The sequence below is a fragment of the Drosophila virilis genome, chromosome 5, assembly GCF_030788295.1.
Source record: "Drosophila virilis strain 15010-1051.87 chromosome 5, Dvir_AGI_RSII-ME, whole genome shotgun sequence".
Lineage (NCBI taxonomy): Eukaryota > Metazoa > Arthropoda > Insecta > Diptera > Drosophilidae > Drosophila > Drosophila virilis.
The window spans coordinates 8,119,278-8,142,966 of NC_091547.1; the positions used below are offsets into that span (position 1 = coordinate 8,119,278).

General features: G+C 40.3%; 1 protein-coding gene across 2 annotated transcripts in view; it reads right to left on the minus strand.

The window, feature by feature from the left end:
* Positions 1–546: 546 nt before the first annotated feature.
* The window catches only part of cv-2 (crossveinless 2), a 29,976-nt gene continuing 6,833 nt past the window's right edge, over positions 547–23,689 (minus strand). Inside the window, exons 1-8 of one of the 2 annotated variants that reach the window (XM_032436054.2) lie at positions 14,188–14,309; positions 13,642–14,041; positions 10,767–10,852; positions 4,938–5,034; positions 4,692–4,874; positions 3,579–3,794; positions 3,059–3,504; positions 547–2,264 (exon numbers count right to left, since the gene is read on the minus strand). In XM_032436054.2, coding sequence (XP_032291945.1) covers positions 1,266–2,264; positions 3,059–3,504; positions 3,579–3,794; positions 4,692–4,874; positions 4,938–5,034; positions 10,767–10,852; positions 13,642–13,939 — 2,325 coding nt within the window. In that variant the 5' untranslated portion in view covers positions 13,940–14,041; positions 14,188–14,309 and the 3' untranslated portion in view covers positions 547–1,265. Of the gene's footprint in view, positions 2,265–3,058; positions 3,505–3,578; positions 3,795–4,691; positions 4,875–4,937; positions 5,035–10,766; positions 10,853–13,641; positions 14,042–14,187; positions 14,310–23,689 lie in introns of those variants that run through there. The other variant, XM_002050696.4, reaches the window with a different exon arrangement.

The window sequence follows — 23,689 nt, forward strand, 5'->3', positions numbered from 1 at the left end:
AGTTTTTTTTTTTTTTTGTATTTTAAGCATATTTTTGTCAGACATTTACAGATCCAGCCATATTACATTAATTAAACTTGATACATTTATTATAAATATTGGAAAATGGCATATATATTTTGTTTTTTGTAATATTTGTTGTTAAGTGTAACTTGGAAAGAACGTTATAAATATTAACACAGTTTATTTTACTTGATTTTCGTTTTATTGGACATACAAAAAATGTGGATTCCAAGTATTCTTATTGACATAAACGGAATTTTATAAAGTGTAAGGTTCGAGTTAGTAAGATATTGAGAAAGAGAGAGAGAGAGAGAGAATAGAGATATTAAAAGGTTAGAGAAAGATAGTTAGGGTTTAGTTTCGGGATAATAGCCCATTTTGTTCCTTCTGTAGCTGATTTGCAGTATTATAGTGGGATTTAAACTAAGCAAAAATACTGTTTGTGCAATTTTCATAAATGTTTAAAGCTTAAATTTTAAGCAAAACTAAAATTTATTTTACTAAAATTACGGATAGTAGTAAATATTCTATATAAATATGCTGTTATCGTTATCGAGTAGTACATATAATTTTATTTAACCGATAATACACACATACAAATACATTTAAAAATTAAACAGATACACAACATACTTTCGAGTAGTACTTAGGCCGGGGCACTAAAAATTTCTTTATAACTTAGCTACTAAAATAAATAGGGCTTAACGAACTAAACAAAATGGCGACAACGAATGCAGTTGGTGAATGTATGGATAAAGGCAAGCATGAGATGGTTCGCTAATATTTGACGATGTACGATCTGGGAGGATAATGCTTAGCTTAATACTGGTGCTGTCATGGGTGCGAATGCGCAATTAAACTACAAGTACATACAATCAAATTTCGTATCTGGAACTTTTTTCTTTTTTTTTACTATGCCTACCCTAAGGACCAATGACACCAGTTGAAATTAATCCTGTAACTGAAGACACATTTTGTTTGGGGTTAAGAAAAAGCGTTCAGCGAGCTTGAAGATTTTCTAACAAACACTCAAAGCTAGCTTAAAGCTTTCAATAGCTGTTAAAGCTCTTAGATGCAAAGCTTTTACTATTTAGATTAAATGCAATGCAATGCGCATAAGTTCAGCCCGTGTCATTGGTCCTTAAAGTAAGCAATGCATTTGCATTAGCCTGTATGAGAGAGAGTGTGTGTGTGTGTGTGTGTGTATATAGGTGCGTGTGTATGAGTAGCAACTAAATTATAATTAAATCCATGCTCAGTGCTTAGTGTATTGGCGGCGGCGTGCGATCCGGCGCACGCGGCCTTAAAAATTTATTCGGTACATGTTTTTTGATGTATTCATTTTCCTGCAGCTCGTTCTGCTGGCGTCGCTGCAATTGCAGCTGATGCTGATGCTGCTTGCGGCGTCGCGCCTTAGATGTGCCGCCACCGCCTCCTTTGAGATAACTAGGATCCCCGTACAAACTGTTGCCCACATAGCTCAGTTCGGTGGCATTGCGACGCCAGCTGGTTGTTGGGCAATTGGTGGCGGCACGCCAATCGGGCAGCTGAACGCCAAGGCGACGGCACTCGTGGGCATACGCCGCAAAGCTGTCGCAGTGACAGCTGCCCGTGGGGCACTCGCAGACGTCCATGCGGCAGGAGGCGATGTAGTTGTTGGGATTAAGTCTACTATCACAGTTTCCAAATACTTCCGAGACGCGCAGAGGCCGGCAGTAGAAGTTGGGCTTACGCTTGTTGCACGTCGGCGGCGCCACAACATTCTCCCTCACTCGCGAGCACGACTTGGGTCCGCCCACCTTCCACGAGTTGGCAAAGTGCCACACCTCGTTGTCGCCATGCGCCCGGCCATCCCTGCCCGTCAGATCATCCCGTCCGCTGCCATTGTAATTGCCGCACAGTCCGCACAAATGACCCTTGTACTGCGCCGGCACCGACACCTGCAGAAAGTTGTTGCCATCCCACTCGATGCTCAGCCCCAGCTCCGTCCTTAGCATGATGCCGCCCTCCGCCAGACGCTCAATACTCACATTATGACCATGTCCATTGCTGTTGCCGCTGTGGTCCGCGTAGGGCAGCATTACACGTGTACCATTGATTTTAACTCGCAGCTTCTGGCCGAGATTGATGCGCAGCCCGCGCAGCTTAAGTGTGACCGTCTTTGGCCAGGATGAGTGCCGCGTGCCACGCCCATCGTTGGTGAGGCGTATGGAGAAGTTGTGGCCATAGCAATCAGCAGCCAGCAAATACTTGCAACTGCCCTGAAATTTGACAAAGCAATGGGATACTTGAGAAAATGTGTCGGGTACCAAAGTTATAGCTTATGTTTTACTATGATTTAAAGCAAGTTTCTTTCGAACTGGAAAGATCAACTGACACTCGTGATATAGAAGTCGTAGCATAGACTGGTACCTCGTCCACTACACAAGAAAATACTAGACGAGATTCGTTTTGCACGTCCTCGTGTATTCGTACTTCCATTCAGTCATGGCTTTCATGGATTATAAATTAACTTTATGCGACTTGTGGAAGGTTATTTTCTATTATTTATCAATTATAGCACGTCCGTTTGTTTTAAGAAACAATTGAATTTTCTTTTAGATCTTTGAGAAACATGATTAAATCCGAGGTTTATTAGTGCTACATTTCCTGGCTCTCAGAATTTGAATTGCTAGGACTTTTTTTCTAGTTCAAGAAGCTGTAATGCTTCTACAAAGCTTCACTCTATCAGGGCTTTAGTCTTTATCAGGCATAAAAGTCAGAATGTTTGCACTTAGCGGGTGGTCAAGTTGACTGCAGCTGTCGATATCGGAGGCAGCAAATTCAGCTAATGTGAATGGGCCATAAACTTAAGTTGGCTATGCAAATCAAATGGCCATATAAAAGTCTGTGTTAAACGAGTAATTTATACGTTAGTTTTATAAGCACGACGAGCATTGCAATTATATATCAATTGAAATCAAATGGATTATTTATATATGCCCATAAATGTCGATTCGGGTTACGCTAACTATCGCAATACAATAATTATTGTTGTTGTGAAAGTAGAACTTACTTGGAAGCTGAAGAATTTGCCATCGAAGGTCTTGAAGTGAGGATCACCGAACACTGTACAAGTGCCGGCAGTTTCCAGGCACTTGGGACAGCATTCGCCGGGCGGACGCTTCAGCTCCTCGTTGGGTCGACACTTGACCGGCTGGCAGCGCATCTCGGAGCAGCGTATGTTGCCGGCAATGCAGCGACAGCTGCGGCAGGGATCCATGTTCCAGGTCTCGTTGTTCATGTACGTCACACCCTGATGGGAGCACTCGCTGCGCACCTCGGCCACAATGCAGCGGGGACAACAGCCATCGTCCTCCTGAAACTCGGGCGCACACTCCAGTATGGGGCAAGTGGCGCGCTGGCAAATCGAGGTGCCGTTCAGGCAGGTGCAATTGGTGCAGCGATCCGGCGTAAATTGTGTCTTGTCATAGTACAGATTGTTGTTGAATATGCACTTGCCTGGCGAATTTGAAGAGAGCGTATTCGTGAGCAAAAGCTAACATCACCAAATTCTAGGCTCTGCTTCGACTCACCTTTGACCGCGCGAAACTCGCGCTGCACCGTGCAGCGTGGACAGCATTCGTTGGGCAGCTGCTTCTGCTTCGATTTGGGGCACTGCAGTGTGGGGCAAGTCTTCTTGGCGCAGCTCAGCTTGTTGCCGCTGCTGCATTGGCAGACCAAGCAGCGATCGTCGATCGAGGCGACAACCTCTTGGCCTTCGGCAACGGTCTGGCCATTGATCTTGCAACCTGCAAAGTGTGCAACAACAAAAGCAATAACAACACAATTTTCATCAGACAACGGTTTAAAAAGCGTATGATTTCTTCTGCTTCTTTTTGTTTTCTTTCTTTTTTTGTGTGTTTGTTATTGGGCGAGAGCCAAGAAAATTTCCACATGTCTAAACGGGTTTCCAAGCGATCTATTTGCATAGGCAGAGGGCCGTGCGTACCAAATATACCCTACACGCATAAAAGTCGGTTTGACAGGGTATCATAATATTGTGACAATTCATGCCAAAAATGTATATTATTTTGTCTGTCTAAGTCCATGCACCCCAGAGTCTATAAAAGTTCGGAGCACCTAATTCTAGACGCCCTTCTTGTATGTAAAATAATGATCCTTTCAATATCATAGCTTGGATTTTTGACATACCTCTCAGTCAAAGTGTAGTATAAGATATTATATCTTATTTAAGAATAATTTCTCTAGGGCATGTCTAAGTTTCTCACAATATTTCTGTATATCGTTCAGAACATTCTTAACGATTTTCATAGAATTTCGATATGTAAGGAAATTTGTTGAGAAAACTATTTATTGCAGGGTATCTACAATTCGACCACAAGTATTTCTGCTAGTTTGCTGCTGTTTTTTTTTTCTGAACGCAATGCGACATTGTCGACTTAATAGACAATTTAAAGCCCATAAATAAGCAAATCGTGCATAGTCACAAAATAGATACAAAAAAAGGGGGAAAAAAACGTTGACCATCTGTGCACAGATCGAATTTTTTGGACTATTTTGTCAGACGATCTGACGAATTAAGAGGCACTATTAGTTAGTTTTTGGCTAATTTTAGTGACTGATGCCAAATGAACTGGTTGAATGGACTGAACCTGTTGACAGACAGTTGGGGGCCAGCTACTTACCCTGACATGTGGGACAGCATTCGCCGGGGCGTGGCGCTGTCAGCTGGTTATCGTCGCACTGTGAATAACAAATCTGTGTTGTTTCGGTGACAACACTGGCGATGCACTTGTACGTCTTGCAGGGTTCATCCGGATCGTTCCACTCAGCGCCGCTCGCATAGGGCACACCGCGATACATGCAGCCTATTTAATGGCCAATAGTTAGTTCCAGTTTAAATGAAGTGTGAAAAAATGCGTTCCACTTACCTTTGCACTTGCGACAGCAGGTGTCATTCGAATTGGAGTCGATCAGAAAGCAATCATCAATTGACGGGCAGCTCTTGTCACATTTCACAAAGCCATTCTGCAAAACGCAAACACATCATTTTTGTTAGCCACATAAATTAGACGAAGCTCGAAGCCCACGTTAGCCCCCCCTAGTCTCATGTGGCCTATGCGCTTAGCCATGTGAGAGCTTGCTGTCAAGTGCTCAGCGGATTTGTTTACCCTTCTGCTCTTTCCCGTGCCCTCCCGCGCGGTGGCTGCACCTGCAGTTGGCGTAGCTTTTGTTGACTCGCTTTGTCGCTCACATAAATTGCATTTGTTCAGGCAGCTTGCACTCTGACCTTCAGCAGTCTTTTATAATTTATGAATGCGAACGAGTCAAAATTATATGGAATTGAGTGCACATTTTAGGGCGTGGTTAACAGCTCAGACCGGGCCATAGCCGACAGCTTAGATGCGCTACAAGTGAAGTTTTTTTGGGATGGGCATGTTGAATGGAGATGCTGATGTATGTATATGGAGAGGTTGGAAAAGAGTAGGACTAGTGAGGAAATACCTTAAGGTACAAAAAAAAACATACAAAACATGAAGGGATAACATCAAAGTGTTAAAACCCATGTTCAGCATGAAAGAACCGCTACTTTGTTTTTGAAATTAATATAAAATATGAATATGTAGAAGAAGTTGAGTATCACAGAAAGGATGCAAATGAAGGACTTGATAAAAAGAACAGGAGCGCCTCAGAAATTATCCAATTCTGGGTGTTTAGACTGGACAGACATCAAGGCTTAAATGATGGATTGTGCGAAGACTGCAAATAGTTGATAATGCCTCGAAATGATAGGACGCAGTTTACGGCTTAAACCAAGTTTGGTTAATCATTAAACTTATTTAAGCTATTAACATTCATAGTAGCATTTAGACAAGTCCAAGTTGAATAGAAAAAAAGGATTGCATTGATTGGCAAACGGGCAGCTAGCGGCTTTACCTGTCCAATTGGCCTAGACTACGGCCGGTTGTTGTTGTTGTTGTTGTTGTTTTTTATGTGCGACTTTTTGCCTCGTGCTCGCATATTTTGCACAATTTTGCACAGTTTTTTGTTAACGACAATGTTGACAGCGGCAAGCGGTGCATTAGAATTGATGTCGATCATAAGTCAAAAAGCTTGTGGCAAGGCTCTGGCAGCTTATGCAACACTCAGCCATGGCTAGCGAGCAAGCCAACTGGCTCAAATCAATGGGCGGCTTTAACCCTTGTGTGCATTTGATGCCAGTGACAGGTTAAGCATTTTCAGCTCAACTCTAGACCTGAGACAGAGACGGAGCCGGAGACGGAGTCTAGTGCTAGTGTCTGCTCTGAGGCTGGGGCTAATTGTAAATGTATCTATAAATCTAGATAGATGTCGTACCAAAAACAGGCAAAATATTTTACTAATTTGTATGCAGTTGCGGCTGAACAATGTCGCCGCTCAAATGTGTGTGTGTGTGTGTGGTGTGTGTATGATGTGTGTTTGTTGTGTGTGCTTGTGTGTATAATTTAGTGCAAGCAAACCAGATTGGATCTCAATTTGGATGGGGCCGCAACGTCGCAACGTGCAAAATTTGCAATTGTTATGAAAATTGTGTCGAGCGGCGTCGAGTCGAGAGTTGAGAGTCGAGAGGTATTTTTTTTTTTTTTAATTTTTTTTTTTTGCGGTTCCGAGATTTTTATCATCGTATTAGTTTAATGGCAGTTGTTAGTTGGAATTTTAATGGCACCTTTAGTGCGGGCATCGTAACTCTCAGTGCCATAATGCAATAAACACTGACAGATTGAAAAGCACTTCGGCATTATAAAGCAACAACAACAACAACAGAGGGACAACAAATCCAAAATGTTGACAGCGGCTGGAAATGAAAACGTTAGAGTAAGTTAAGGGGCAGGCAGACAAAGTACAAATGCTCTTGAAAAATAGAGAGATTGAAATGTCTGTGAAGACGACGATGCTCTCTACGCATTTTCAGATGCTGTTTTATGCTTTGAAATTCTTTCTTTCTAATCTGGAACCGGTATAGAAATATTTCAGACAACATGAAAGTTAAGCATCGCCGGAGTCGTCGTCGACGTCGTAGTTGTTGTTGTTGTTAGTTTAATGTTGTCTAGTAGCTGCTTGCAAAGGTTGCTATTAAAAAAAAAAACACAAAAAAAAAAAGAAAAGGCGCCACGAAGGCAGCCAACCGTCCCGGACCCGGCAACGGACAAGCTGCTAAGTAGAGGCTGAGATTTTGTTGTTGTTGTTGTTGTTTGCCAGCGGCAATCACGAATGCCAAAGCACATGTGCGTGTGTGTGTGTGTGTGTGTGTGTGTGTGTGTGTGTGTGTGTGTGTGTGTGTGTGTATCTATGTGTGCCACAGTGGCAGAACCACATTTGCAAACGGCCTCCAACGACCTTGCGTTTGACAAAACATGATCAGTTTTAACACCGTCCATTCGGCAGCCGCCACGTCTCCATCCCCGCATGCCCCTCGCCGACGCCGCCGTCACACATCAACGTTCGCATCCAAGTGAGACACTCAAACCGCTCGCTAGTCGCTTGCTCTTGTTGGCCTGTTGAGCAACTAAACGTTTGCTAGCCAAACTTGGCCAAGACTATGCTCTAGCCAAAGACTCGGCCTGTAGACACTCTAGACTCTGTTAACTTGGCTCGCTGCTGCGCCTCATAGAATATGGTAATGACAAACTGTGCTTTTTATATATATACATATATTTTTTTTATGTTCATATGTGTATTTTGTCACTTGTGGGCTAGTTGAAATCGCCTGTTGGCTAGTTGGCTTTTGGCTGGCTGCAACTGTGGCTGGAATTTCATTTGGATTAACAGTTGTTGAAATTCCTAAAGCAATGTGGGATATCCTGTATGTAGAGCTATTAAGTTGTTTTCTATTTTTAAACTAAACCAATTAAGTTATTAAGTAGTTTTTAACTGTGCTTTTTAAAAAGCAGTTTTAAAATAATTTATCGGTGTGGAAAACAGATGTTTGCATCTGGGTCTGGGTAGGGTTTCTTTTATATACATTGTGTGTATTTGCAGGAGTGCTAAATATTTATAGAATATTTATTATTTAATTTATTCATTCTTCCCGAATACCTTTACTGTTCTAAAGCGGTTTCACAAGAACATAAACATTTAACTACTTCCTTAATGCGCTGAACGTAGCAAATAATAAATATTAATATACTTTTTGCGTCCTTTTAACTGCTCTAACTGAGTCATCACGTTAATAAAATAATCATAAAGAATTGTTTCATACCAAACAAGCTATTTATACGGACCACCTACAACTTTTGAGCCCAGTCTTTTGAATGCTTTCAACAAAGAAAAAAAATGGAATTTGCAAATATCAATCGTAAAAAATCGCCTGCTCAATCAACTGGCAGAATGCTTAGACAAGCCAAAAATAGAAAAGAAAAAAACAAATAATAAAATAAAAAATTTAATAAAAAAGAAGAACACAAAATATGCCTAAATCAAAGGCTATTCGGAAAGCAATGCGTGTGTTCAGCATAATTTTCACATAAAAACCAAATTTGTTAACAAATTCAGTTGGGTAAAAAAAAAAAAAAAAACACACCCCGAAAGCAGATGAAAAGCAGACAGCGGGCAGACAATTTGTTTGATTGTCCTTGCCCGGGGATGGAAAGAACACACTGTACTTAATATGCGATATATATTAAGAGATTTAAGATAATAAACGTCAGCCATAAAATATCAGCGAATCACCAAACGCGTTTGCAAATATTACTTACAATGGGACTGAAAAGCGAGTGCGAGCTGTGAATATGAATGTGTACACACAAGAGCTGGAGCATGAATAGAAGTAATCATAAAGTGTGTGCTTTATGGTCTAACCGAATTATAGCAAAGCATTTGCAGGGCAATTCATGGCCCAGCTTTCACACAGCTTTAAGAGTGCTTTAAGAGCTGTGCCTAAAGAGCAGGCAACAAAATAAAGCAAATGCGTTCAATTGATGCCATTATAAACTTTAAAGGCGCGCGCAGTCGCAGAGTGCGAAACAGACAGAGATGGAGAGAGAGAGAGTGGGAGAGAGAGTGCAGAGCGCGGCAGTAGGCAAGCGGGACAGGTAGCTCAGTTAGAGCAGGCGCAACGCATGGCGCCATCAGCTTAAAGTGAGGTGGCGCCAACATTTATTTTTTCTCCTTTTTTCTTTTTAAATTTTTTTTTTTTTTTGGTTACGCCCACTTGACGAACAGCAACAGCAACAACAATAACGGCAGCAGTCGCAGCATCAGCTCATGACTTGAGGCTATATAACAATCGATCGATCGCGTCGCAGTCGGCGTCGCGAAAGCTTCTTGACGCTCAAATTGGAGCAGCGACGTTTAGCAGCGCTTAGCACAAATTAGCAGCGGGCATGCAGCCGCGATCTGGCAACGCCAGTGACGACAGCACGCGCTGCCGCTGCCGCTGCCGCAGCTGCTGCGGCGGCGGCTGCTGTCGCCGCTTAATGACGACACGACACGACGTCTTCGCGGGCAGAGCTTTGCGTTAGCCCCCGTCGCGGTAGCGGTAGCCGTTGACGGCGACAAAAAACACGGCGCCAAGTGTTTGTCAAACGATCGGCTAACCTGTGGTTAACGTTTGTCATGTCGCTGCAAACCCGTTTGACGACCTTGCATCATAACAATTTCAGGCGAACTCCAAGATGCGGCCTGTGCTTTGTAAACAACAAAGCAACAAAACAAAAGCAAAGCCAAACAAATGCAAACCAAAGCCAAGAAAGCAGCAAACATTTTATGCCCAGCAAGTGCAAACAAATACATAATTAACGTTGCTTTGCTTATATTTTAAAGTAGTCTGGCAACCCTCATTAGCGCTATTTATTAGCGTTTGACATGTCAAGTGTGCTATAATAAACTGAGCGCTTTAACTGCTTGGGAATTACACACATAATTTGAAAATCGACTGTAACGACTCGTTCTTGTTTTGCTGACTTCTCTATTGTAATTGATCATTAATTATATACCTTGGATTATTATTTACTTAAAACTTTACTTTTCTTGTTGAAAAAACTTTCGTTTAAAGAATTTTTCCTTTCTTTTACCAAACTATTTCGGTTTACTTTCTTTTAACAAAACTATTTCGTTATAATCCCTATAAAAATCGTCTGATGTGTGCTTGCCGTTTCTTTTCGGTTCGAAAATTTTCCATAATGTGCCAGAGTCAAACTAGTTTTGGGTTTTCAAATGTTAAATACCATAGCTAGACAAATTACGCATACGCACAGTTATCTTCAACATTTGCAAAGAAGTATGTTCTTATTTATGTGCACAGATGTCCTGTCTGTCCTGCGGCCTGCCTCTCGGAACATTCTTTTGGCATTGCAATTTTTGTTTGCTGCCGCAATTTGCTGTCTGTCGAATGTAAATATTTGAAATATTTTTTTTTGGGGGTTTGGGGATTACGACTACTTTTTGCCGGGGCCGGCGTCTGGCAGGCGTTGCGAAATGTGCGACACATGGCCACATCCACATTGCATCCGTTCCGCACATGTCCTGGCTGGACACTGGCGTCGCTCATGCAGCGCACCAGACAGCGTCAGCGACAGGCTCCGCATAAGATTTATTTAGTATTTGTATTTTATTTCATAGATTGCTCGGTCTAAGTTCTATTCGGGTCAAAGGATGTCCAGTTTTGGCTGGCGCAGCCCTTTGGAGCCGCCTGCCTGCTGAGCAGCAGCAAGGAAAATCTCTCAAAATTAGATTGAGCAGGAAATTACTTAGTTGGTAGCAAGATCTCCTTGTGGACTCACCTGGCATGTGCATTTAAAGCATTTGGAGTTTTGTATGCCTTTGATTTGCACCTCTTCGCCTTCATTGGCGCAGGATTCCATATCACCTGTAAGCAAGAAAGAGGCAGAACATATTGTTATTGAATGCAATTCGTTTTGAGTTGTTTTCGAGCTGCTGTTCAAGAATGCCCAAAACAAACTTGTCAGCCATAAATTCTTAGAATCGTCTCTCGACAACTGCAATTTCCTGTTATTTTAGTACTGACGCTTTTCAAATAAACCAAATAACAAATAACCAAATATTTAATTTACAATCATGCATAGCCGGAAATTGCCCACTGACTGAGATGTTATCCAGCACGTGACCCGCAGCGCTCTTCCAACCAAAAACCAAACAGGTCAAAGAGATTAGGCCACTTTATCAGCATTCAGTGTGCTTGTGTGTACCTGTGTGTGCAACCAAACATGCCCTGCCAGATGATGATCTTATAGCAACACACCTCCTTCTACCTCACCTACTGCTTCTCTCCTCCCTCAACTCCTTGGGCTGCTTGCATTTTGGGTTATTCTTTGTTTGGTTTACCTTTTTCTCTTCTGGCACTGGCGCTAAGTCAAAGTAGCAAGCGCCGCATGTTAAACATGTTCCAGAACACAGCACAGCACAGCACAGCACAAAAAGAACAATCAAAAGTGCTGTTCGAAAAACGACTCGACTCAGAAATACCCTGTGCTGAACATTTTTAGACGGATATGATATAATGATATATCATCAACCTACACTATTTTATGCATAATGAGATAGTAATAGTAGTAAAGATCTTGCCCTAACCCTAGATCTTCCAAATGATATGTTATCTTGATAGTAAACACTTTTAACAAAGTTGAAATACCAATTTTGAAATGTCTGTAAGCCGACAGAGATCTAAGTTCCTCCTCATCATACCCTTTTTGAGCAAATTATTGTGCACAGGGTATTACAAAGTAACGATTCGAAACGATACAAAAATGAAACGCAACAAGGCAAACGGAAACGTCGGCACAGCGACCCCAGGCTGACTTGCAGGGCCCGTACCAATGCCCGGGGCTGGCTTTGTGGGACCACCTGCAATGTGCTGATAAACACACACACACACACACACACATACAACATGGACTCAGTGTGTTCGTTGATAAATGAAGACGCCGGCGCTACACACGCACAGATGCATAAGGAACATAAAAGACACACACTCAAAAGTTACAGATACGAAGATACAGATACAATTGCAGATGCAGCAGCTTCGTGGCTGCGAGTGGCCCCTTTGTGGGCGGCTCTGCTCGGTTTTAGGCCCAACTCGGCATTATCAACGTTTTGTATCTCTTTGGTATTTAGCTTCTACACAAAGTGATTTTTATTGTTGTAGCTAGTTGTGGCTTTTGTTGTTCGATTCGTTTTCCTGTTATGCGTTTGTATCCTGCTGTGCCCTTTTTGGGACCACCTTCATTCATAAACAAATCCATTGGCGCTCCAATGAAGTGGAAAAGTTATTTAGTTCCTATTGGAACTTTCTATACATGGTGGCAGAGCGTTCCCTTCTCTTTTGGCTGCCCATCGAGCGGGCGGCAGTTAATGAACCTTGTTCAAGTAACCCGATATCGAAATTGCAATACGTTTATCTAATTTATGCGATTTTTTATTTCATTTAACACACACTGAAATGCCATAAAAAACCCACTCAATATGTTTAAAGAACACGACAAAAATTAGAAAAAATAAAAAATAGAAAATAAAACTAAAAACTGGCAGCGATCAAATACGCTCAGTAGCCGAACAGCCGGACAGCTGGCGACGCCGGACGCTGGCGTCGTCCGATTAATCACAATCACAGATTAAGCGCCAGCGCGACGTGTTGGGAGCGCCAGAGCGGCACGTGTGGCCAACAGCTAAGGTGAGCTGGGGCAAAGGCATGGGCAGCGGCAAGCGGTAACGGGCAGCCTATACGCCCGACTGTACGTACGTACGGCAACAGCAGCCCGTAACAGAGCAGCTGTGGCTGGTGTGTAAAGGTGAAGGTTAACAAGTTGCAGGGTGAAACTGTCAAAACAGAACTCTGCTGGAGCGTCAGGTGACTCGCTTGACAATCTTAATTGATTTCCATTCTATGGAAATGATCTTGAAACTGAAAACTAGATTAACTATGTGCTCTGATCTGTCAAAGAAAACTAAAAACTAGTTACATTAAATGCCACTAAACTAAAGATCTAATTCTTGAACAGATTGTCTGTGTTTTTGGTCTGTTCCGAATGATGGCTAGTTGACTAAGACTTGAAGTTAATTAGAATAATTCTACTGCTTTTCACGGTCATATTTCAAATTTGTATCATATTTAATTCCCTTAGAATACAATTTGGGGCATAGGCTTTGAATTTTAGGCATTTCCAAGCAAGGTATGGAGTCTTTATCCTGCTTGTAATTACATTGTAATCGCTGTCGAAGCAAAGCCTTACCTAGCTCACTGATTTATTTGTAATGTTGCTGTCTGTCTATAGTCCTAATAATAATATAATTAGTTTATATAATACCTATATCATTCGTATGTCTAATGATAAAAGTAGTTTTGGGAATATGTATTATTTGTATGCGTGCATTATTAATAATATTATCAAACAAAAAGTAGCAAACAAACGCACCCCTAGCTCAAGTAATTAGGCTATCTACTTATCGGCTTTTAGCAGACTCAGTTAAGTCAGTTAAATATTTTTCAAAATTAACATACAAGAAAAACAATTATTTAAGAATAAAAAACCCCCAAGAGCAGCCATTTACACAGGTATATATCTACCAACTCAAGCAACTGAGGTAGTCTGCCCACTCAAGGCAGGATTTTCTTCATAAATTCTGTACATTTCGACTCACCTGAAAGGCCTTCTCGAAGTCCAGCTGCCACAGATTCCATTTGAATCAGGACTAACATAACAATAAACACGAGGATTTGAATTCTGCCTAGAAAATGTTGTTGGCTCTTGTTTTTAATTCTGTGCCTTTTTGCTTGGCCGTGATATTCTGTGTTGCGTGTTGTTATCGTCACGGATTGTTGTTGTTGTTGTTGTTGCAGTTGTTGCTGGCCAATCGAAGACGTACAACATTTCCACATGGCGTTAGATTTGCAACACATTTTCGCAATTTGTTGGCGCAAGTTCACAGAAATATGCATCAGTTTTTATTACTAGAAAACGAATTTTGTTGTATTCCTGGTAGCAGTTGTTGTCGTTGTTGTTGTTGTTGTTGTGGGATTGCTGCTGCTCTTGAAATATTGCTGAAAATATAGTGTTAAAAAAAGATCAAGCCGGTCAGTTTAAAAATATACAGAGAAGGCGCCAAGATAGAACTGAAAATAGAAACATTTTTTTTTTTTTGGTTTGGTTTTGTTTAGAATTTGTTGCCCGTGCAGGTGTTTCATACAACTTGTGGACTTTGTTATTGTGGTTGTTGCTGTTGTTTTGGTTTTCAAAAATTGTGAGATAAATTTGCTCGGGATAAATTAATGCAAGCTGGTCGTCAGTCAGTCAGTGAGACGGTTCTGATCCGGCCAAATGATTTGCACTTGCCGCCTAAGGTCTAAACAGAAACCATTTGCTGCTAACTGATTTGTTGTTGGTTTTTCGAGGTTTTCGGTTTTCGAATTTTATGATGCCTATCAAGATGAGGCCAGACCAGGCCAGGCCAGCCCAGGCCAGGGGCACACATTTCACTTACTACACAAAATTCTGCGAATCATCTTTGGCCTGGTCAACATCCATCGATTTTGCACGTACGCCCGAAAGGTAAACTCCATTGGCCATTGGCTATTTGTCGAATATCTCTCTCTTTCAATTTGTCTTTATGGCGGCTCATAGGTGTTAGACAACTCGGACATTATTAGTTGCGATTTATGATCAAGTGTGCGTGTCCGACTCTGTAAGTGTGTGTGTGTGTACGAGTGTGTGTGTGTGTGTGTGTGGTACAGGTAACGCCAGCTGACAGATATGTGTGGTGTTCTTTGTTGTACGCCGGGTCATAAAAATGTTAATGATTTTTGCGTCTGGCGCCAGGCAATATTGTAATGCTTGTTTGACTTATAATTAATTTCATTTTTGTTGCTCTCCGCATAATTTTTATTATTTTTATTTGACTTGAGCAGCAGCAAATCAAAAACAAAAACAAACAAAAAATCCACGTCAAATTTTGGCCAAGTTTATTGATTATTTCGCTTCAAAGTGGCGCCAACATTTGCCGCTCTTAACACGAAAGCGGATGCTAAAATAGAACTTGAACTCGATCTCAATAAACGATGAATCAGTCACAAATCACCCAATAAACTATACATTTCAACCTATTTAAACAAAGTTGCTCTTTCTTAGGCTCTGCTATTATAAACTAGCGCTTAACTATCGCAATGAAAAGCCCATCGATGAATCAGTCTTCTGTTGTTGTCTACATCCTACTCGTATGCCTTCATATAGATATACTCTCAATCTCTCTCTCTCTCTCTTTCGCTCTCTCTCTGTGTGATCTATCATGACGGACCCTACTGCCAGCTGCATTGTCATGCACCGAACTGGAAGATTGTCATGCCAAAAGCGGTGCTTGACCTAACAATGTTATAACAGACACCCAATTAAAAAATTGTCACACAAACTGATAAGATTCTATATGCTATAGAAAGAACATATAGACACATTTATATATATATATATATATATGCATATGTGTTTGTATATGTTAATTTCTGCAATTGATAAGATTCACAGCGACGACAACGCACCTCGCAGAACACACAACGGAACGGAACGAAACCTCATTTGAGCTGCTGGAAACAACGTTGTTCGGGTGTCTGTTGCTGTTGTTCCCATTGCTGATTAGCTGCAATTTGTCACTGCATTGCTGTTGACAAGGACAATGCACATGTATTTCTATATGTGCATATATATATATATATAGAACTATATACATGCTATGCAGCTATTTTTATAGAACTCTTTGTATACTGTGCCCCATTTTGAACGTACCATGGGGTATATTTAAGCAGGACAAAGCATTCGATGCTCTGGTTAAGGTCGCATTTAATCTGTCTAGCTTTTATTATATCAAAAATTTTCTATTTACTTTAAAGCCTACAATTAAAATTTGGCTTTCGTTAAGACATATGGATCTTTTTGGCTGCCATCAATATACTTTATTTATTTAAAACATATCATCGCATGTACTTTTAATAATATTTGAAATGCAGTTTGATCATACCAGAAAACAAAGAACTATATATATATATATATATCCTATGAGTCTACAAGTTATGTGTATTTGTCTAACCTTTGGAGCTACACTTTTGTATCATTTAAAAGGATAAATACTAGGTAAACTTTAATATTGCTGTCCTATGTTTGGCTAAACAAATAATGTTTATAGATATCTAAAGAAAATTTAATATAGCTCTGAGTTCAAAAAGAATTACGTTTACATTTCAAACAGCAGATCCCGTATCCAAATTTATAAAGCATATTACAAGCAACAATTGTGCAAGTCCTCAACACTGGATCAAATAGAGACTTTTACCATATAAATAACTTGTCCTCCAACTTATAGAAACCAAAGTGGTTAAGTAATTGATAAATTCTTTAATAATTTCAAAGTACTGCGTATCAACCGAATTAGAACGCCATTGTTAAGTAAACAAATTATTGTAACAAGACGAACTCTAGACATCAAGAGTCAAGCCAATCTTAAAAAAATACTTTCAAGACTACGAATTTTTTTGTTTTTTGGTTTTTTTTTTGTGGTGCTCTTTGTACTTGGGAACTTCAGCACACACGAGCTGGCAGCTGAAGTGGCGAAACCCAACAAAATAGCGATAGTTTTGTCTCGTATCTTAACCAGAACCTCAACGAGAACCTTGTGCTTAGTGCTTATCGTGTGGCCCCCCCAAAAAAAAAAAAAAAAAGATGTAAAAAAATATGAAAAATATTTGAAACTGAGGTTGATGTGCGCTTGAGAGCACTTGTCATGGCATGAGCCGGTTTATAAATAGATATAAAGCTGGCAACTGGATAAAAATTAGCGAGGCTTTTTAATTTAAGACAAGTTACTATAAACGCTTTGATTTAATTGACCGCCCAGCGGCCAATTGCATGACGACGCGTCGCGAGAGTCGTGCCAATTAATTGCAAGGGCCAGCGGAGACATCGGGCCGTGGCGGGTTGGCCACTGATTATGGGGTTTCGGTTACAGTTTGCAACTGAGCCGGGGTGGGAGGAATTCTAATGCCGTCGAGCTGGCGTCAAGCTGGCGTCAATCTGGCAATTAAGGTAAGCGACTTGCGGCCTGTCCCTTTTGAACAGCTCAAGGGGGCGCAACAAATTGCCCGAGTGCGTTCTAAAACAACAGCAACAAGCACAGAGAACAGAAAAGGGTTCACGCCGGGCACGCAGACCTCTGTCTAGACCAGGTCTAACGATGTGCGGTAGGTAGGCATGTCGTAGGTAGCCCAACTGTGCCCCGGTGTGGCAGAAGGTGCGTGCAGGCTTATCGCGCACACACTGCAGCTCAACAGAATTCCACTTAAAAACTTGGCCATTAGGCGCGCTGCAACTGTTGCTGCCAATTACGCGATATGTGGTGGCTGCCTTTTAGCCTGGTTTTGGGCCTGTTACTGGGACGCGGCTTGGGCCTGGGCCTGTCGCCGCCTTTAATTCAATTAACTGTGGAATTTTATTCGGATCTTAGCATTGAAGCCCAAGATCAGTCGCAAGCCAGAGGGACAGTGCGCAGATAATAAACAAATGGCGCCACAACAACAACAACTTTGGCAAATCATGCAAATTGCACGACAATAACAACAACAAGAACAACAACAGCAGCTACAACAAGAAAGAAGGCCCATCTTGGGAATGCCGATGACTAAATACTCTTGTTTGATCAAAATTGAGAAACAAAAAATAACAGCAATCATTCCCATAGTAGCCATAGCCGTCCGATTAGGCCGATTATTGTCTGCAATAGAAAGGGGAACACATGCAAAATTTTATAAGCAACTAATAGATAATTTACGCGTGACTATATAGACTCGTGATCAGTTATACACTTAAAAGAGTAGAAATATGTTTACTCCAGTGCGTGACATGTTCCATGACAGAATCGTAATGCCTCTTAAAAGGGTGTATAAAAAACACAAGACACGATTCGTATCAGGCTAACAACACGGCCGATCAACGAGTTGGCTCTGCTTGGCAACTTGGCAACTAATTTCAATAGATTTGCATATTGAAGTCAGTTTGCCACAACAATGAGACGGCTAAAACGCACATTTGTCAACGTTGTTTGGGGCTGAGAGCAGGGCCAAAAGCAGCTCCGGGGCCAGCAACATGCAACGTTACGAGTATTTGGTACAATTAAATGCGCCAAGCGGCGTTTACAACTACGGCAAATGAAGACAACAACGTCGAAGACGTTGACGATTGCCCAAGAAGCAGCAGCAGCAGCAACAACAACAGACAACGACAACAACAACAGCAGCTGCAACAGTTAACGAAATTTATGCCCACAGACCCTATAAATGGGCTCCTCTGCCTGCCCCACACGACCGCATTTCGAGCTTGAATACAGCATAATGCAGCACAACAACAAGCGTGAGTTCTGACGTCTCCGACTGAGAACCTGTCTTTGTTTTTATGGCCGTCACTGTGGCCCATAACCCCGGCCCTATCACAGCCATAAGCCATGCTCCTTATGCAATTGCTGTTGCAATCTGTGCCACACACACACACACACACACACACACTTGATCCACACACTCACACAATAGTCAACAAGCCTTGAATGTTGGCTAAAATGTGTCAGACTCAATTTACACTTCATATGTAAGTGAGTACTTGGGCATATCTCTAAGATGTCATATTATGCAATAATCAAACACTCAATCACCCAAAAACTAAAAGTACATTTTTTAAGCTCAACCAATCCTTAAAACTCTTCAAAAACTCAAGCAGAAAAAATATTAAAAATTGTTATACGAGCTAGAGTCGCATAATTTGACATGCAGCTTTTCTCCTTTCTTTGTTGGCAGCAAACAAATTGTTGTTTTATAATTTAGGATTCAATCTTATCATATATGATAATTACAAATTTATAGTATATGAAAAATATGTTGAGTTAAACTAAAATTAAATATCTAAATATTTAATATAACAATAAATTTATATTAAATTACTGTTTTTCCTGCTAATGCAAGTAAAAGTAAAGCCGGTTAACGCGAAATGTCAGCTAGAAAAGTAAAACTGACTTATTAATTAGAGAAATGCTAACCGGAAACATTGGATAATCTGCATAAAATAAACACTGCTACTTGTACATTCATATCTATTGATATGGCATGTATCTGAATATAACTGATTGATCGCAGCTGAATCAGAACAAACTCAAGAGAGTTTCCTGTTTTGGGCAGACTGGCAATTGACAATTGGCGATTGGCAATACATGAACTTTTACTTAGTCATGGCTATGGGAGCTGCACAATTGTCGCAATCTGGTCCAACTTTGCCATATTTGTATGCTAAATTTGAATATTGCACAAAGCCCACACACAGCAACTGTCACACTCGCACATACACGCACACACATTTTGTATCTATGAATATTTCAGTTACTCATGTAGTTCATTTGAAATGCTCAACATTTGAGAAGCCGTTGTTGAAATTTGAGTATTATTAGCAATTTTACCGCAAATTCTATAAATAGAACAGAACAATTAATTGATACACAGACAGTGTATAAAGTCGTATCGTAGTTTTCATATTTATATAGAGGCAGCCCGGTTCGGATCAGGGCGGATCAGCCAGCTGACAATATTCATTTATGCGGAAGCCCAGCAAATGCCTAGCCAAAGTCAAAGTTAGAGAGTTTTTTTAGAGGGGCGCCACAGCTGGCACAACATTCCACACACACACATACACTATAGCATTTGACAAAAAAAGATATCTTGAGAAACGAACTGAGATAATGAAAACAAACGGTTTTCAAACAATTTTTGTATTTATTGTGCAATTATTTTCGGGCGAAAGTTAATCAAAAAACCTATATATATAAAAAAATGTATTTTTTTCGAAACCGGATTTATTGATTGGAAGATGAGCACCGTCCACAGCAATCGGCTGTAAACAGTTTTAGAAATACACAGAGAGAAAAACAAAATACCAAAGACAACAACAAATTAGGCGATATACGGGAATTCCAGCGTGTGACGCGACAAACCCGAAATTTTGCCGTTGTATTAGTATTTATTATTGAATTTTTTTGTTTTTGTATAAATGTATGTATTTTGCGAGCCGCTTCTGGCACATTTGTTTAATGACAATGCACAAAAGCAGCAGCTCTTTAAATTATGCACAAATATGCCAACTGACCGAATAGAAAAATTGTCTAGAAACAATTTACTACCAATATGTTGTATTATGGCATTTCGCCGAACATCGCATGTTATAAATAAAAACATTAAATAAAAAAAAAAACATGTTTTTCCTGTACCCTGTAGACGGGGGAAATCTCGCGAAAGGGTAGCACAGAGTTATGGCAAAGCCTGCTGCAGACAAGGAAATAATATTTTACGTCAACTGAAAAACTTGATCGATAGCTTCCTTATAAAACCTGCAACTTAATAAATAATAAGTATATATTAAATATGAGCTTATAAATTACGAATTAACTTTAATTTCTTATAAGGCTCGCCAAATTTTCAAGTGTGCCTACAGGGTATCTTTCGGCTAGCCACTCTCGACTAGGTCAAGCTCAATTCTAAATAGTTGTTGTTGTTGTTGTTGTCTATCTGGTGTCTTCGTTTTAAATGCCCGTGTGCGTGTGTGTGTGTGTGTGTGTGTAAGTGTTTGAGGCATATGACGTCGACATTTATAGTATGTAGATATTATTCAACAATCGAAATGGTTTTCACAGTCAAATTTATTGATTAACACGCAAATGCGAATTGTTTGCATATTTTCGTTTTGTGTTCCAAAAGACAAACAACATCAAGACACACAAATCGACAGATACACAGAGACTGAGACTGAGCTACACAGATACTGGATAATGGATCGAAGAAGAGCTGAAAGGAACGGGCGTGTTCTATGTTTTGTTTTGTTTCGGATTCTTTTTCTCTCTCTCTATCTCACTCTCTCTCTTCACTCGCTCTCTGTCGCTTTTTTTGGTTCGCTCTCTCGCTGAAATTGGATATGCCATAAAATGTTACTTATAAGTATGCTAAGCGTGAAGTATAGAAATTCCAGCGACATGATTCAGTTGTGCTTGCACACTTCCGTTTTCGTGCGGCAACGGGTTCAAAGTGCAGTCAACCCCCGCGCACCCTTCACCCCGTTCAATCGGCCAACAAGCCATGCAGAATATAGAAGCACGCTGGGTTCGTTGCCAGAGTCTTTCGTTTTGGTATGATTTTATTTTTTTTATCTTAGCTCGCCTCTCGTCTCGTATTTAGCTGTGTGGACGACTCCGCACAGACACAGATCCGTATCGCTTAATGTGTCTGTTAATTCACGTTGATGTGCTCATATATCTTTTGTGCTACGATTTCATGTTCGGACCTCGGCAGGCGAGCAGCGGCTGGGGTGAAGCGTGAAGCACGGCCATCCGAGACCAGTAGACCCAACGCCAGACAAGTGACCGGCTGTTTGTGACAACGAGCACAGTGACCACTTTGAGGTACCATGTGAAAACGTGTTGCAGTTGTTAAAGCAATTGCTGTTGTTGTTGTTGTTGTTGTTGGCTGCTGTTTGTGTAACTGCAACTGCAACTGCAACAGCAACTGCACCTCTACTCGAGGGCAGTTTGCTCAACGTGACGTTGAACCTGCCACCGAGTTTGTCTACTTTTTATTTTGGAGCATCATCAACATCATCATCATCATCATCATTGACATCGTCATGGACGTGTTAATTATATATGTGTATTACAGCTATTCGTACAATAACCGAAATCTGTTAACTGAATCAGGTGTATGCTCTAAATTCTAAATCATCCAGAAAATCAAGCTTTTCGTATGTATATCGGGTGTTATGTTATGCTCTGGGTGGATAATGGATTATGTACTTGTTTCTTGCGAAAGATATACACTTAAAGAGTTTATTATGAAAAAAGTGCTTAATATTCTGTGAATAATAGTTTTAAAATAGTGTAAATTCGCAGTCAATATCTATTCTATACACTGTTTATCTATATGCCCATAAAAGCGTTGTTTTATAATTGTTTTATTGCGATAAATATTTAGTTCTTTCAAAGAATAGTTATTTTAAACGGTATCTACTTGCTGTTCTAAATTTTGTGCAGCTTTGAAGCACGTCGAAAACTTAGTTGGCAAAGAGTCTGCAATTTAATTTCATGTCATGTAAAGTTTCTTCAAGTGTTTTTGCTTCTTGTAAATATACATTTATCTTGGCTCGTTACTTTAATAGCAATTGCTGTTAGTCAAGCTTGATTAAGATTGCTAATACGCCGCGTGGTGCCTTGTATGTTATGTGCATGTTGTCAGTTATTTACTGGCTGCCATTGCAGCAGCTTGCCAGACAAAATGGCGGCAACTAACACACACACACACACACACTCACTCACACGCACACACAGTGCGGACTGCATGTTGTGTGTGCCATTTAACTTGACAAGCTCATTTGTTGCAACGACAACAACAACAGCAAACAGCAAATTCATGTGCGTTGCAAACAAGAACATTTGTTTACAATATTTATTCATTTATTTATTTACTAACGCATTCTTATTGCCCGTTTCGACAATGTCAGCTACATTTGGCATTCAATAATAAAAATAAAAAAGCTAAACAAAAATATGCAAACAATTTCAGTACAATTTTATTTATTTTTTAATTAATAAGCTACTGTTTACTTGGCATACCCTCTCGATTTTTGCAATATAAATATAATATTGTGTCTATGTATACACAAAATAGCTAAATATACCTATTAGGAGAATAACTTTACTAATTTTAAGTCGAACTGGGCTTTTCTCTCTGTTTAAACGTCTGCAATAACTGTCTATACAAACTTTTTTATCTTAGTTACTTTAAGGTCTGGCCTAGAGATATCAAATGTGGCTTGTGGGGTCTCAGCCTTACGCGGATTAAGTTTATTGTATATATAAAAAGGGTTTTGCTCTGCTTACACTATATCTGCTCAGGCTGATTTCAAGTAGATCCCTTTTCACTAAGCACCTGTGCATCATGCTTTTGAGTTGTTGCACATAGAAATCGTATGAAATAAAGCAGCTGTGACTTAAACAACTTGATGTTGCTAGTTGTTTAGCATTAGTAGGCACACAAATAATGTTGATGAGACAAAGATCAGACGCTGACGGACTGTAAAAATGTCTTAAACTTAGGCGTGAAGGTTCTGTTGCTGTCGCTGTTGTGGCTTTTAGTTGTTTCATTTTGGCAACTGTCGCGTTATTTATATGTAAATATATTAATGGGCATTTATGTATTTCTTATGCAAAATTTATGAAACTTATAAAACTAAAGCATCAAAATGGAAGCAAAAATTCGTGATAATCATATGTTAATATCAAATCTGCTGCCGTTGCTTCTGTCATAAACAAACTAAATTATGTATCTATGTGCGCGTGACTGTGCCCTATAAAAAACATATTCATATAAGCCCGCATATTTTTGTTAATAATTTAGAAATGAAAAAACAAAGCTGATACAGTTCTTGTTTATGCGTATGGCCAATCACGTGCGAAGGTAGTTTACGCAATATGTCAATATAAAGTAGAAGATTAGAAAGAATCCTCCGTGGAAAGGGTTTACTAATGTTGCTAGGTAGCATTATAAATAATACTCTATAAGCACGTAGTCTATATGATTCAGACATTTGGGCAGCTGGTTAACGAGAATCCGGACTCTAGTCCACGAAGCTTG